This window comes from Ahaetulla prasina, chromosome 1 (genome assembly GCF_028640845.1).
Source record: "Ahaetulla prasina isolate Xishuangbanna chromosome 1, ASM2864084v1, whole genome shotgun sequence".
NCBI classification, from domain to species: Eukaryota; Metazoa; Chordata; class Lepidosauria; order Squamata; family Colubridae; genus Ahaetulla; species Ahaetulla prasina.
Window position 1 is genome coordinate 277,777,049 of NC_080539.1, and position 15,553 is coordinate 277,792,601.

At 33.9% G+C, this 15,553-nt stretch overlaps 1 protein-coding gene across 1 annotated transcript in view; it reads left to right on the top strand.

Annotated features, from left to right (window-relative positions):
• Window positions 1-15,553, top strand: part of CCDC73 (coiled-coil domain containing 73) — a 63,759-nt gene that overhangs the window by 13,194 nt on the left and 35,012 nt on the right. Inside the window, exons 2-4 of the mRNA XM_058161755.1 lie at window positions 2,978-3,123; window positions 11,295-11,366; window positions 12,158-12,229. Of these exons, the coding sequence (XP_058017738.1) occupies window positions 2,992-3,123; window positions 11,295-11,366; window positions 12,158-12,229 (276 nt within the window). The 5' untranslated portion in view covers window positions 2,978-2,991. The remainder of the gene's footprint in view (window positions 1-2,977; window positions 3,124-11,294; window positions 11,367-12,157; window positions 12,230-15,553) is intronic.

Here is a 15,553-nt window from a genome sequence, read left to right on the forward strand (position 1 = left end):
ATAATTACTAAAGAAACTATGGCTGAGCATGATGTGTGAATTATTGCACTAGAATAAGTGCAACAATAATTTTGACTACACTGTAGAAAAAATGCAGAGGAAAAAACAAATTAATACTGATCAGCAGATACAGTATTAAAAAACATCTATTTCTATAGTATTGCTCTAGCATTCAATACCAAGATCAATCTCTCATAATCTAAAAGTCTTCTACAAACAAACAAAAAACAATTCAATGTAATATAATGCCACCATAGACAAACAGGGTGACTTCCTTAGGGAGGAGATCAACTGATTAGGCAAAACTACAGATAAGACTTCTGTTTGTCTCTATCCAAGCTCTATATTCATCAAACTTCAGTAGTAAAAGCTTCATTCACTATGTTAATGAGTAGAAAAATTAAGGTGGAAGAAGTGATTTACTGAAGTATCTCACACAAGACTATCAGGATTATCAGCAAATTCTTAAAATATTTCAATTTTAAGACTTGCTTACATATAAATGTACCAATGATTTGAAATCATCTTCTTTGACTTACATAATTTTACATTTACAGTCTTGTGTTGCTTATTGATACCTACGTACCAGGGGTGAAATGCTCCCGGTTCGGACTGGATTGGACGATTCGGTAGCGATGGGGGCAGGTAGTTCGGAGAACTGGTAGCAAAAATCCCTGCCCCCCCCCCATGCCTACCCAATCGCCCGGTCCTCACTTGCCTACTTGGCAGCTTCCTGCTTCTTTCGGTCTCGCTTGCTATTCTGGCGTTGCTTCAGCTGCTGCAATCAATTGCATCAGCTAGCAACGGAATCTGCCTGCCTGCAAACCATCTCATCAGTGAGCAACTCAATCTGCCTGCTTTTTCCTTTGAATTGGTAAGTAAAGGGTGGGGAGCTTTAAAAAATAGTTAATTGGGGTTTTTTTTAGGAATTTTTTTTAAGACATAGCAATTTAAAGTTAAGGAAGTTTTAAAGTTAAGGAAGTTTTAAAGTTAAGGAAGTTTTAAATTTAGCTGCTTTTATCTAAAAACATAAATAAAATAATAAAATAAAATATTTGTGCAGATTTCTGAGACTTGGTGTGTTTCTGTTTCACTCTAACTACACAAGCACACAAAATCTCACAAAGCTGTATGTGGCATTTTGTTTGTGTGTGTGAGTCAGTTGTGTTGTGTTGTGTGTGTTTAAAGTGTGAAAGTTGGTTTTTGGGCTTTTTGTGGCTGTGTGAGGTTCCTGCTTGTTGCAGGGGCCATTTTGGGTGAGGTGCAGCTGCTTTTACATTGTGTGTGAGTCAGTTGTGTTGTGTTGTGTGTGTGTAAAGTGTGAAAGTTGGTTTTTGGTACCTCTTATTGTTTTGTGTACTTTGTTTATTATTTTTATTATTTATTGTTATTGGCCATGCCTACCCGGTCATCGGATCACCAAGCCACACTCACCAATTAAGCCACGCCCACAGAACCGGTAGGGAAATTTTTTAGATTTCACCCCTGATACGTAGTATGGCTATTGTACAATTTTTAATAGGTGGTAAAGTACCTTCTAAAACTGGTCATTGTTTCAGGCTGATAAGCATATAAAATCACGAATGATTTGATTATGGATCTTTCTACATGCAAGGTTGGTGCTAAATTCCACACATAGCTTCAAGAAATTATATTTTTCCTGTTTCCTCTAATTTTAATGTAGTTTCCCTTGTTTCCTTTATGTCCCTCTTCATTTTATAAATCAAAGATGCATGTCTTGTTGCTAGTTCCCTGTAGCTTTCTGATTATTCTGAGGAGTGGCTGCTTTGGGAAGGGGCGGATTTTTCTTTACCTGAAAACCCCACAAACATAATAAATGAAAAACTGAAAGGGCCAAAGGGCATTAAGTCTCAGTTTTAATGTATGCCAGTTGGTCAGCAGGAAGGAGTGTTGTTTATATATGGTGGCAGGACAAAAAGTAATGAATGGAACCGAGAAAACTAACTTAAAAATAAGGAGAAATTCTCTAACAGTTAGAACAATTAATTAGTGGAACGGCTTGCCTTCAGAAGTTGTAGGTGCTCCATCACTGCTTGAGAAGGGGGTTGGACTAGACGACTTCCAAAGCCCTTTCCAAATCTATTATTCTGTTAAATATTCTGTTATATTAAAATCTGAGACATGAAAACAACTTCTAAATATTATATGTGCTTGAAGTCTCATTAATTTGACATCTGTGTTGATGAAGATTGAACTGTTTTGTGTATGCAGGATCCAATCTAAGTTGGTCACTGGGACCAATGGTTTATTCTTACAAGCTTTTGGGTTTGTGCTGGAGTCCATTCTCAGGGAACTTCTCCCTCTCCAGACACATCCAATCTGAGTTGGCTACTAGGACCAAAGGTTTATTCTTCCAAGCTTTTGGGCTTGTGCTGGAGTCCATCCTCAGGGAACTTCTCTCTCTCCAGAATGTGCCTGGAATCTTGTGCTCAATGCTCTGGAAAGTTCATGGCATTGCATCACTTGCCAAACAAGAAAGAAAATCTTAATACAGTATTTAATACTTATTGATGGAACACTTGTCATAATGTTGGGTTTGGAGATTGGTAAATTGGTCTTCAAATTAGAGGCACATTTGCCCCAAACTCAGTTTTTAGTGTGGGTTGATATATATTTGTTACAATCCACATACTTCATTGTCACCCAGGATCTGTTTCTACTTTCCTTTCACACATATTTCACTCAAATATATACTTTTTTCTTTGGCTCTGGCCACTTTTATATGAGAAGCCTCAACATTCAAAGACAAATGCAGTTTTGATCTGAATAACAAGCATAAACCTTGGGCACATTAGTTAATGTCATGCAAAGTTTGAAATCAAGGGGACAGCAAGAGCTTCCCTTCTTCTCTGCCTTTATTCTTTCTGTACCAATTAATCCAGGAGTGGGGGAGTTGGTCAAACATTGGCCCTAATAATATTAATATTACATTTAGTAATTAAAACTTTCTTTTTAGATTCCGTAGGTTAAATGGATGAAGTTTTAGATAAAGAAATAGCAGCGTATTCCTTACAAAACTCCTCAGAAGCATTGCTATCTATTCAGTTACTGGATTTCAAAACAACATTTCTGGAGGCTGTAGAAGAGTTGCGTATGAGAAGGGTAAGTGCATTTATTATTTATGTTTAGTTTTTGAATTATTTTCAAATGTTAATGCAGTAAAATCAACAAGATGAAATAGCCAATAAGATCTATTAAAACAAGTTAAAATAACTCAATTCCTAACTGTCTCAAACTATTGGAAACCCAAACCAAACAGAGTAGTCACTGGCAGAAAAGTGTTTCCAATTCTCTTCTGTTCTTCATATTCAGACATGGTATACTGTACTACAATAGGAATTTCGAGCTAAAGTTGTTGCAAGTGTCACATGAGAACGAGTTTATCAATCAGGAGGGTCTATGACAATTTGCCACAGCAAACTCACTATGGCCAATGTGCCATGGCCAACTCACCATGGCCAACTCTCCACGGGACAACTTGCCATGGCCAACTGACCGCAGGTTAATTCACTGTAGGACAAGAGTTACACTAATATGAAAGAAATGGTAGAATAGAATCATTAAAGAAAGGATGCAAAAGGAGGGACAGAATGAAATGTGAATGACAAAAATTAAACTATTTTATTTATTTATTTTAAATAATTGAATTGTTAAATTGTCCTGTGATGAGTTGTCCCATGACAAGTTGGCCACAGTGAGTTGACTGTAGCAAGTTGTCCCTGCAGCCAGGAGGCTACTACACTACAGCCTTTTCATATATAGAAACAAAAATCTGTAATGAGTCAATAATAAAGAAAATGAACAGTATAAGGTATGCTGTTAAATGTAAATTTATTCAGTTAAATATTGTGATAGATAATATAACCAGCTTTTATGTAGCACTTATAACAATTTAAAAGAAAATTCCTATTGCAATATCTGTTTACAATTCCTGAGCATGAAGAACACAGAAAAAGCATTGAAATATTTTGTAACTTCTCTGAATAAGGAGAGAACTTGAGATCACTCACAAGTGCTCCAGACAGTTGTTCTCCATGAGGAGACTGCAAGACTCCTGCAGAGTCTTTAGGACTCTGAGAGATGAGAAAATAGCTATTTTGCTCAAACTGTTTTCAGTGTTTTTAAATTCACATATTTCTTTTCTAATCATTTTCAAAAAATTGCTCATTAATTGCTTTTCAGCTATTAGGAACCTTTGGGTCAACATGTTTTATATTTCCAGGTAAGTTTCTTAGTGAAAGAAGTGACATCCTTAGTGAAAGAAATTTTAAATAAAAGTTAAGAACTTAATTGTCTATGAAGATTCTCAGTCACCCAAGTCATGGCTGTCCCAAAGGTACTTTTTCAAAATATTATATTGGATAACTCTCCAGTTGGATATTGGAGAGTTTATTAAAGGTTTGAAGAATTTTGTGAGAAGGGACAAAGAAAAAAAATCTAGAACATTATTAGAAAGAACTAAAAATCAAGATCGTTAGAAATAAAAGGAAGGAATATAAAGTTATTTTATTTGAACAGTGTTAACAGATATTTTGTTATCTCTGATAATCATTAAGGGACTTTTGCAGACCTCAGGACATAAATGATGAGGTCTTTCTTATGGAATTTGTTTATAGATAAGAGATCGGATATGACAAGGAAAGAACATTCCTTTTATTTTGGAGGTGATAAGTTACTAAAATCGTTTATACTTGTAATAAAGGGAGAAGTAGTTTCTCTTTGTATGTTTCTTTTTCTTTATTATATTCTTATTTTCTCTTTCTTTTCTCTTTCTCTTTTTCTTCCTTGTATTTTCAGTTAGTTTTTATTCTTGTAAATCATAATATTTAATAAAATTATTATATTAAAAAAATATAACTTTTTTTCACTATCATTCTGGCTTCTTATCTGGCAGTCTTTTATTAAACTATTATTTGGTTTAATGTCTTGAGTTGAAACCAATCTCAATTTACTTGCTATTATTCATCAGTCAGTCTTGACCTCAACATGTTAATTTTCATAGATGAGAAAAATTGTTGACATATATGCTTGCCTTCAAAAAGTGCTAATATCCTTGTGGAGCCACTGCATAACTTACAGAATCTGTCTCAGGAAAGAAACTGGTAGAAATCTGGAATTACCATATTTTTCAGACTATAAGATGCACCTGACTATAAGACACACCTAGGTTTAGAGGAGGAAAACAAGAAAAAATATTCTGAACCAAATGGTATAGTAATATATTTAATAAAATATAGCAGGATAATATTTCAACCATGTAAAGTCAACAGTGGTGTTAAGAATCATCATCACTGTCATTTACAAATGAGAGACTTTAAGGTTCAAGTACTCGTCTAATTTTCTGGAAACCCTAAGAACTCGTCATTGCTAGTGTCAGAATTTAGGAAGCTCAGTTGCTTACAATCACTGATATCACTTTCTTTGCTATCCTCCTATATGATACTATCTTCAGTTCCATCTAATGCATTGCTAATGCCACATTTTTTGAATGACCGTGCAACAATTTCGTCCTTCACTGAGTGCCATGATATTTTAAGCCATTCACAAACTTGAGTGATAGTGGACCTCTTCATTTATCCAGTAGGTATCAGATCATGATTACCAGCAGCCATCCATTTGTTCCACTATTCTTGCATATAGACTTTAATTGGTTTGTTGCTGGAAATGTCAAGAAGTTGCAAGTGGCTGGTAAGACCCCCAGGAATTACAGCTATATGAGTGTTTACTTCTTTAAATATATTTTTTGTGATTTCGCTAATATGAGCTCTAAACTGTTTGATCACTAATAAAGCAATTTTTTTCAGAAACCATCCAGGACATTTGGACCACACTTTTTCAATCCATACTCTCATTCCATTTTCATCCATTCATCCTTTCTCATGACCATGCACAACAACTCCTCATGGAATCACTTCTTTTGGAAAGGTTTTCCTTTTCAAAGGAAAATTAACATCAGTGGCAATTTGGTGCCGTCTGCACAGCAGGACAACACAATAACATAATGTGTTTTCTTAAGTCCTGAAGTTTTCACCGTTATGGTTTTGGCACCTTTCAGATCAACAGTCTTATTAGATGGCACATCAAAGCTTAGCGGAACTTCATCCATATTCCCAGTCTGGCCAATTTCAAAATTACTTTTCTTCCTAGCATCTATTACAAGTGTATGAAAAGACAGAATTTTAGATTCATATTCTTTTGGCATTTTTTGCACAATTCTAGTTCTGGTGTGCATAGCAAGGCCATATCACCTCATAAATCTATAGCACCACGATGATGATCCAGTAAAATCCTGAATGCCTTTCTTGACAGCAATGCGTTTGGCTTCATATATTACCATTTTTGTAGAAACTGCGAAGCCATTATTCCGGTGATGTGTGATCCATTCTTTCATGACCACCTCTAACTGTGGCCACTTTGCAGTAAGCCCATGAAAATTATCTTTTACTTTTTGCAGCTGATACACCTGTTTCCTCCGCTCTCTTATCATTTTTTCAATTGGAGGTGGTCCCAAACGTTTCTCCACTGCTCTGTTTTTATGTTCCTCAGCATATTTTACTACTTCCAGTTGAAAAGAAATTTTATATGCTAGTCTTTTCTGGTTTGACATCCTTGTATGTAGCGTGAGGAGGTACCGTAGTATTTTTCTGCAAGAAAGAACTGGCAGCAATGTGTCCTTTATTGTTATGAGAGCACTGTAGCTGAGAACATCAAGGAATGACCACTATTATAGGAGTCTGCTGCAGACATACTGTTATGGGGGACATGTTTAAGGTTTTACCTTTATAGGGGACAGTTTATAAAGAGGACACTTCATTAGAGGATACTTTCTTAGGCACTATTCATAGGACCGTATTTTGTTTCCACAGTTCCACAGTTCCACAGTCCATGTACCAGTATGTGTGTGTGTGAAAGTAAAAACAAAGGAATTAGCTGATTGGAATGTTAGTCAGATTTCAGATTTTAACCATACCAGTGAGCAGACGAGACCTTCTCCGATGTACGCTTGCTAGATGCTTGCGTAAATGGACGCTTGCTCCGATGATCCAGGCAGCTGGGATTGCCTCACTCCCTCACCCCAGTGTCTCTGCCTTTCATTGCTGCTGGAAGTACTGCAAAAGCATACAGCAAGGCTCCTGCAAGCCTAATAATTATTCCCAGTTACAAATTGATATCCAATATCCAATCAAATTCCTAGGCCTTAAAAAGAGGGTAGAATATATGTTTCTTGAACAGAAAGATTATGTTTGTAATTTTTTGAACTTGTTGACAATTTCTCCTTTTTTCTTTTTGATTGAAGTCCATTTACATTCCAACCGATTATTTTAATTATCAGGCCTCCATGTACACAAAATATTTCTGAAGATCAGTTTCCCAATTATAGAATCATTGTGTACTGTAATTATCTTATGGAAAATCAAATCCACAAAAAGACAATATTTAAATGGTGAATATGAATCTAATCACCAGACTGCAAGAACACAAGTGAGCGGTCAAATGTGGAGAACCGAACTCATTGGTAGCTTTACATTGCAATGAACAAGGACACATTCAATTTTGTAGCTACTAAGATTGTTGGCCAAGCAGGTATAAGGATAGCCAGGAAAATTATTGAAGCCTGGGAAATGGGCCCCTTGTCAACAAGAGTGCTGATTTGCCACCAGCTTATCAAGTACTTAGGAGCCAAAGACTTGGTAACATAAGGAAACAACAGTCAATGACTTGACAGCTGGCCATCAACACCCCAATCAACCAATAAGCAGCCAATCAGGCACCACAAAAGTACTATACATAGAATGCCCGAAGCATTCATTCTGGTAGAGAGAAGTCCCCTGAGAATGGGTTCCAGCACCAGTCTGAAAGCTCAGAAGTCTAAACCACTGATCCTGGTGACCGACCCAGATTGGATCTTGCAACATTATCCTGGGACATGTATATTTGCCTTCATTTGTAAATTATAGTAATATTTATTACACCTTCTAGTATTATATGATATGTTTAAAGTTAGTGACACCAAGATAATGCTCAAAAAGTTAGCAGGCTCAGTTTACAATGTCAGAGAGAAAATGTACTCTAAATGGCAACTGTCAAGGTAGATAAGTAACTGATTTGCAGATGCTCATCCTTTCATTTTGTAAGCTTCAGTTTATGTGGGACTGAAAAATATTTTGGAAATACACGTTGTGCACAAGGTTCATGGTTTGCATTGTGACATGTTGTCTTGCCATTCTTGCTGTAATTAAAATAATCTTTTTAAAAAATCAGGTAGGGCAGAAAGACTGGTAGACCCCTAGTAAAGTATTACTAGAACTATTACCACTTGAGGATTTACTGCCTACGGTACTACAAAAGTACACAAAAATCACATGTTAACCCAGATATTTTCTTTCTCTTTATTATAGCAACACTGCTCCCTTTTAGCATTTTTCAGTGCAAAAACACATATTAAGTGATTTGCTACAATGATGCCCAAAAAACATCAAAAATAAGTAACATGTAGAAAATCAAATTCACTAATTGTGTTAGTCACTGACCACATCCAGTTGTTTAATATTTTGCTTCTTTTTTATTCTGTTGGTATATATAGACCTAAGAAGGAACCTGTTTTTCTTCTTTTAAGACGTGCCATAGTGTATGTTAAACTTTGAAATTTTCACTAAATTTGGACAAGTATTACTTGAGGAACTACTTTATGTAGGGCACCCTAAACAAACTATGAATCTATAAGTCTGGAAACTGTTTGGTCGGGTAACAAAAAGAAATAGATGTGGCAATTTTGTAGGAGGTGGATTATGATTTTGAAAAAGATAGTAAAAGTACCTAGTTTGGGCTGCTTGAATATGAGCCAGCTGTACGGTATTCCTAAATCTGTTCAGGGTCAAACAATCAGGGGGGTTTGGACAATACACTGCCTTTCTTGTAAAACTACAGCCTGAAGCAAGCATTTTACAAAAGGCTTGACACTTTCTAAAGGTTATAGAGAGTAAATAAACCATCAAATGACTCCTCTTTTATTGTTATGGTGGTGTTTTTATAAAAAACACTTAAATCCTTGTAGTCCTAAGGCAGCTAATAAAACAGCAACACTTGTAAAGGTTTTATATTGCTTGTTATCTTCTTAAAATGATATACATTTTTCTCCTAAACAGAAGAAAGTTTTCGTGTTAAAGAGCAACAGAACTGTTTGTTTCAAGGCAAAATAAATTCAAAGTGTTGTATTTATAATAAAAATAAGCAAGCAGGCAAACAAATCATACTGGTGATTTTAAAGAAGCCTTTTACTTCAAGATTAGGGTTTGTTTTTTAAAAAAAAACTTTCTGATCTTTTATGTAATTACTGAATTTTCCCCCTCAAATAAGACTGTATTTACTTCCCTTTCAGTCGCTATTTTAAAACTCCAAGTTTCCAATTTTTTTTATTGAAATAAGTTTAATCCAAATATATACATAATTGTAAAAAATTTAATGTTTGTCAATTTCTATTCAAATATCTGATTATTAACTGTTTAATGATATACATTTAATTTTACTGTACTGATTGATGGTGCCATGGAAAATATGAACTTGAAATAAGGTATAGCTTCTAATACCTCATGCATATTTAAATTCCAGAAAAAAATCTTTAGTTTAAGCTATAGACAAAGTAGAAACACCTGCAGATAAAGACAAACTATGCAAGAAATTTTGTGGAATTTCTGGAATCTGTAAGCCAGCTTGGAAGGAACTTTGGACATTTTATATTTTTGTGAATTAACAGTGTTTCAGTTCTGGCTGAGATTAAATGGTGTTTATTCCTCACTGAGATGCAATGTAATTGAAACCACTGCACCACTTTTTTGTTTTGCTTTATTTGCTTTTTCTATAGTTTAAACTAAACTAATTTTTTTCTAGAATTTAAATATGCATCAGGCATTAGAAGCTATACATTATTTTAAGTTGATCTTTGGCTACATTCTTCCTCTCATCCAGTCTTGAATTTCAAGTCCAAATGTTGATTTGATAATTCCTTCAAATTCAGTTCCTCCAAAGGGATTGTGGGAGAAATTGACAGTTTTTCTACCTTCCATTTTCTGTTCATCAGAAGACTGGCATACATGCACATTATCAGACTATTCCAGCAGTTTCCAAATATTTAAAATGTCCCAAAGCACCTCTGTAAGTTGTGTGTGTGTATCTAGCGCACGAAACTCACAGAGGCGCTTTGGGTCATTTTAAATATTTGAGGGAAACATAGCAGGACTTTTTCACCTGTCAGACAGTACATGAATTACTAGACTAGTAGTCACAATACAGATTCCTTCGTTTTTGTTATAGCACATAAAACCTAGATCTAGGAGAGACTCTTATATTAGTTTTTGTTTGTTTTTAATCTTTGTTTAAACATTTTAAATAAAATATTTAAAAAATACTTTTTTAAAAAAGACAATGCTAGGCCAGCTTCCTGTGTTCTTACTGAAGCATTGATGGGAATTTTGACAACTGATAAAAAATGTGAACATTTTAGGATCCGTGGGTAGATTTATCAGATCCATGAGAAGCAGCCTTGTTTAGGAGTTCATCTGTGGGCATAGCAGATAGGCAGCCTGAAGATGAATAGATACTGTAAACGGACTTTTCTTTAAAAAGATCCCTTATTTGTAATACAGAGGGTTAATTTGCAAGGATGTTATTTCAAATGAGCTTTAAAAAGTTTGCAATCTACAGTGAATTAAAAAGAGAACTGTCCTTCCACCACTGAATATAGCAGCGAAACAAAATTTTGCTTTCAGACTATGGAAGAGGTGGAATTTAAAAATCTCATATGAATTATGCTTTTTGTCTTGCTGTGGAAAGGACTTGATGTATAAATTTCATATGTATTATCCCTTTTGTTCTTCTAAGATTGTCCTGAATAAAGAAATACTGTGAAAATGCATGCAGGTTGTAAAAAGAACTTCATAGACTAGTAATCTCCCTCCATTCCATTTCCTAGAAAGATTAGGTGAACAGGTTTCCATAAATTCATTTGCAGATGTTATGCTGGGTGGGAAGATGTCAAACCCAGCCATGGACTGTTTTAATCAAAAAAAATCCACCATGGTCTTAAATGTATTCTCATTTGCATAAATACAACTTTTAAGACTTTTAGGATGATAAAGTAAGAAAATGCATTGACATAAAGAAATAATTTTCAGTGATAAATCAATTTCAGTCAGATTATTAATCCTTTGAAAATATTTTAATAATAAATCTTACCATATATTACAACAATGATTTTGTTTTAATTTTGAAATTAGGATTCAGAAAATCTTTATGAAAAACAAATTAGCAGACATGTTGCTGAAAAACAGGACCTTGTATGGCAGAAGGTTGGTGACTTTGTCATACTTTTTGATCTTTTCACTGAAATTTAAGAATAAGGAAAAACTGATATCTGAACCTTTTAATATACTTCCGCTAAATACCTAGTGTTAAATTTAGTGGATATAATAATCAATTGAATCCTAAAACTGTTACATGTGTGTTTAAAACTTTACTTTTAGAATCGGCAAAACTAAATCTGAAGAAGCTGTATTCCAATGCCTTTTTAAAATTTTCATCTAATCCAGAAAATTCTAAATATAGTCCAAGACTCAAGATCGCTACTGCTTTGAATAATTTAATTACTTTGGAAAACAAATCATATGTTGGAACTGAAAGGAAAAAATATGAAGTGTTTCATACTTATTGGAAGATTATCCTATTGTTGCTTCTATTTCATACTAATTTATAGAAAATATATGCCTCTTTTGTCACACAAATAAACCTATCCTTTTTCACCTTGATTAGAAAGTAATTGTTATTTTTACCTTGTATGGCTTACTTAAGCTGTTATTTATTATCTTTTTAAAAAACCATCATTATGAACTAAGATTAAATTGTATGAAAATTAAATATTAATGTACTAATGGTATGGTGATAATGATAGTTGAGAGGTTTAGGTATTTACTATTTTTGTATTGGACTTTTATGTTTTGTAAGTGGCCTAGAATCACTGAAAGTGAGTAGGCAACCATATAAATTCTCTAAATAAATAAATATCGTAACTGATGAGACTTTTAAAAAATGTGCTTAAAGGTCAGCTTAATATATTAGATTTAAAATTATTGTCAACAAATAGGAAGCTGTTCAGCATGAGAAAGAAGCATTAAAGAAGCAGCATGCAGAAGCCATTACAACTTTAAAAAAACAAGTAAGATACTTTTTTCCTCAGCAATAATTACTATGTTTCTAAACAGATTAATTTTGCTTTATGTGGAAAGTAATATTGCCATAGGAATTCTTTTTTGTTGTTGTTGTTGTTTACATTTATACCCCGCCCTTCTCCGAAGACTCAGGGCGGCTTACAATGTATAAGGCAATAGTCTCATTCTATTTGTATATTTTTTTACAAAGTCAACTTATTGCCCCCCCAACAATCTGGGTCCTCATTTTACCTACCTTATAAAGGGTGGAAGGCTGAGTCAACCTTGAATTCACAAGATTTTGGTTACAATCGACGTTTTCCTGGAAATGAGTTATATTGAACTCAGTTGGAAGAAAAGCAAAGAGGTAGTATCTGCAAGATCCAATGTCAGCTTCTGTCTGGAGTAGCTTGTTTTATATAAATTAAGTATTAGGTTGTATACTCTCATCCATAGCAAAGAAACCCTTCAGTAACAAATCAAGAGTTATACTTTATGTTAATAATATAAATTATTATATTAATAAATATGGCTTAAATTTTGTTGTATTTTAAATTTATATTTTATATTTCTAAATTTTATATGAATTTTAATGAGTTTTTAGAATTTTAAATACTTTAAAGTTTTTCGGCCAAATTGTATAATAAGTTTTTTAATTTTGTTTTAATTGTATATTGTATTGTTTTTGGGTTTTTATTCTGGCTGTACACTGCCCTGAGTCCTTCGGGAGAAGGGTGGTATAGAAATCTAATAAATAATAAATAATAATAATAATTTCAGCCCAAATCAACTTTAAATATATAAGGTAAGATGTGCAGCCAATGAATTTTACAAATAAATAAATACGTTGAAAAGAGTAGGGAATGTAATGTGGTACAATAGATGCTCATAGTATCCATACTGAAGACCATTCCATTGGGAAGGATATATGTGCTCGGCTCAGATTAGAAGGCTGAAGAATTTTATAGTTGATTTCATGTTCAATAGTATCAAAAGTTATTAAGAGACCTAGAAGAGGTTACAGGGTACACTTTTCCCATTTGTTCCCCAATATAAGTCATACAACAGGTCGAGCAGGATCATATCCCTCTCATAACCAAGCCTAAATTTTGATCAGAATTTATCTAAATAGATAAGAGTATCCAACATTACTTAGAATTAAAAGATTACCTCAGACTCCAACACCTTGTCCAAGAAACATAGTTTTGAGACTAAATAGTAATTATCCAGGGCTCTGCGACCAAATTTGTCTTCTTCAGCTGATGCTTCATCATTGCCACCTTTACAGCTGTGAGGACTTTCATTATGAAGGAGAGCTCTCAAAGACCTAGAGACCCAACCCAACTCTAACCTGTTGCAAAAGCTAGGATGAACAATGGTCTAAAGAACAAGCAACAAACCTCACTCCTCCAAGCAGTTTGTTAATGTTGTCAGATTACAACTGTCTATAAAAATATAACAAGTCAATGCGATTCTATAATCCTTGGTCAAGAGATTACATTAGCAAAGCACTCAGTAAATGGGTCATAGTAAGCCTCAGGATTTCAGCAGTCACATTTTAATTTAGAGAAAGCTTCTACATTGCTGGACATACTAAGCAGAGTCAGTGTACTATGACTTTAAAAAATCCTTTCAGTATTTTTGAAAAAAAAAACCCGATAATTTTTTATTATTTATCATTACTGTATTAAAATAAAAGTCACATATAGACACAGGGTGGAGATCCTGCACTTTTTAATAGGATCAGAAGAGTCTATCACTTTCTAATCTAGGATATCAAAAAAAAGATGTAAATATAGACAATCCCTGCATACTAACCCCTGCCTCAGAGAATATCCCAGTTCCACTGTGTGTCCCAATAGCACACAATATATGCTGCCTTTAAGTTGTTTTATTGAATTAGTGAGGATAATTAGCATGGTTTGCATTCTTCATCTGCCACAAGGAGCTACGTCAATAATTACTCTGAAAATTCTGACTTCAGTCCAGCAGCAGCGAGGCTAATCCCAGCACAGTAAAAATGAGCACAACTACTAGGCTTGAATACATTGATCACAAAATATGGTTCAGGTATTTTTCAGGTAATCAAAAAATTGCCTAATTTGCTTTGTAGAAATTCAGAAACCCTTTGTTCCAAGTGGGGGGATAGGATCTAAATCCAAATCTCTATCTAGGAAACTAATTCTTTACACGTTCCATGGTCTCCCTCTCACTAGATATCAACAAACAATTATAACATGATTTGGTGGACCTGAATGTTGACATGGTAGCATCCAATCAGTTAATGAGGTTTAGTAAGTTTTTCTCTCCCCTGGAAAAGCAGTATTTAGAATTTTAGGAGATTCTTTAAAAAGATGATTCATGATTAATTTAACTGTCATGAAATTAAAATAAAGCATCTGGATATTAATAATTTAAAATTTATGTTGGTCTATTATTGTAATATAGTTTTTATTTAGTTTAAAATCTTCAAGACAGAGTCTTTAAATTTGAAAGGGGAAATTGCTTTCTTTTTTTCTTCCTGTAGGAAGCCCAAAGAAAATGAAGTTGTTAAGTTCTACTTAATGAAAAGCAGACTTTTCAGTTTTATAATCAATTGGCACAGAAAATACAACTGGAGAAATGTGTAGATATGGTAGCAAAGGCAGAACCACTTAAAAACTTACAATTTTCTAAATAAGATCTTACAGATCCATAAAACATTGTTTTAACATTCCTACTAAAGTGAAAGGATTAAACAGAAAGAACTGATATTGGAACAGTCCTTTAATATATTGCTTTAACATCTGTTGTTCCACATGTGTCTGATAATAATCTCATAAAATCATTAATTGTAGTTGAAAATTTGTTTTATTATTTAACAAAACTATTTCCTGTCATTCTTTCTATTCCATTTCCTTGAAAACTGGATGGAGTAGTGGTTAAACTGTTGGACTTGTAGGGAGACCAAGGTCCTAATTTACCCTCAGCCATAGAAACCCACATAGGAGTATTATGTTTACTCCTATTGTAAAAAGTAGGATATAAATGTAATTAATAAACATATAATTTTGTATAAATAGAAAAGTTTTGCATTTTTCCATAGATAACCAATTTTGGAATAATAAAACATTGAGGTTTATTCATATCTGATACAGTTATTGAGGTTTTTGTTTCAGTGAGGACTCTGCTCTCATTTGGGAAAGCAGATTCCTTTGCAGTGCAAATTAATACATTTTTCTGGAAGGTTACAATGTAATTTTTTTAATTTACATTTATATCCCGCCCTTCTCCGAAGACTCAGGGCGGCTTACATTGTGTAAGGCAATAGTCTCATCCTATTTGTATATTTA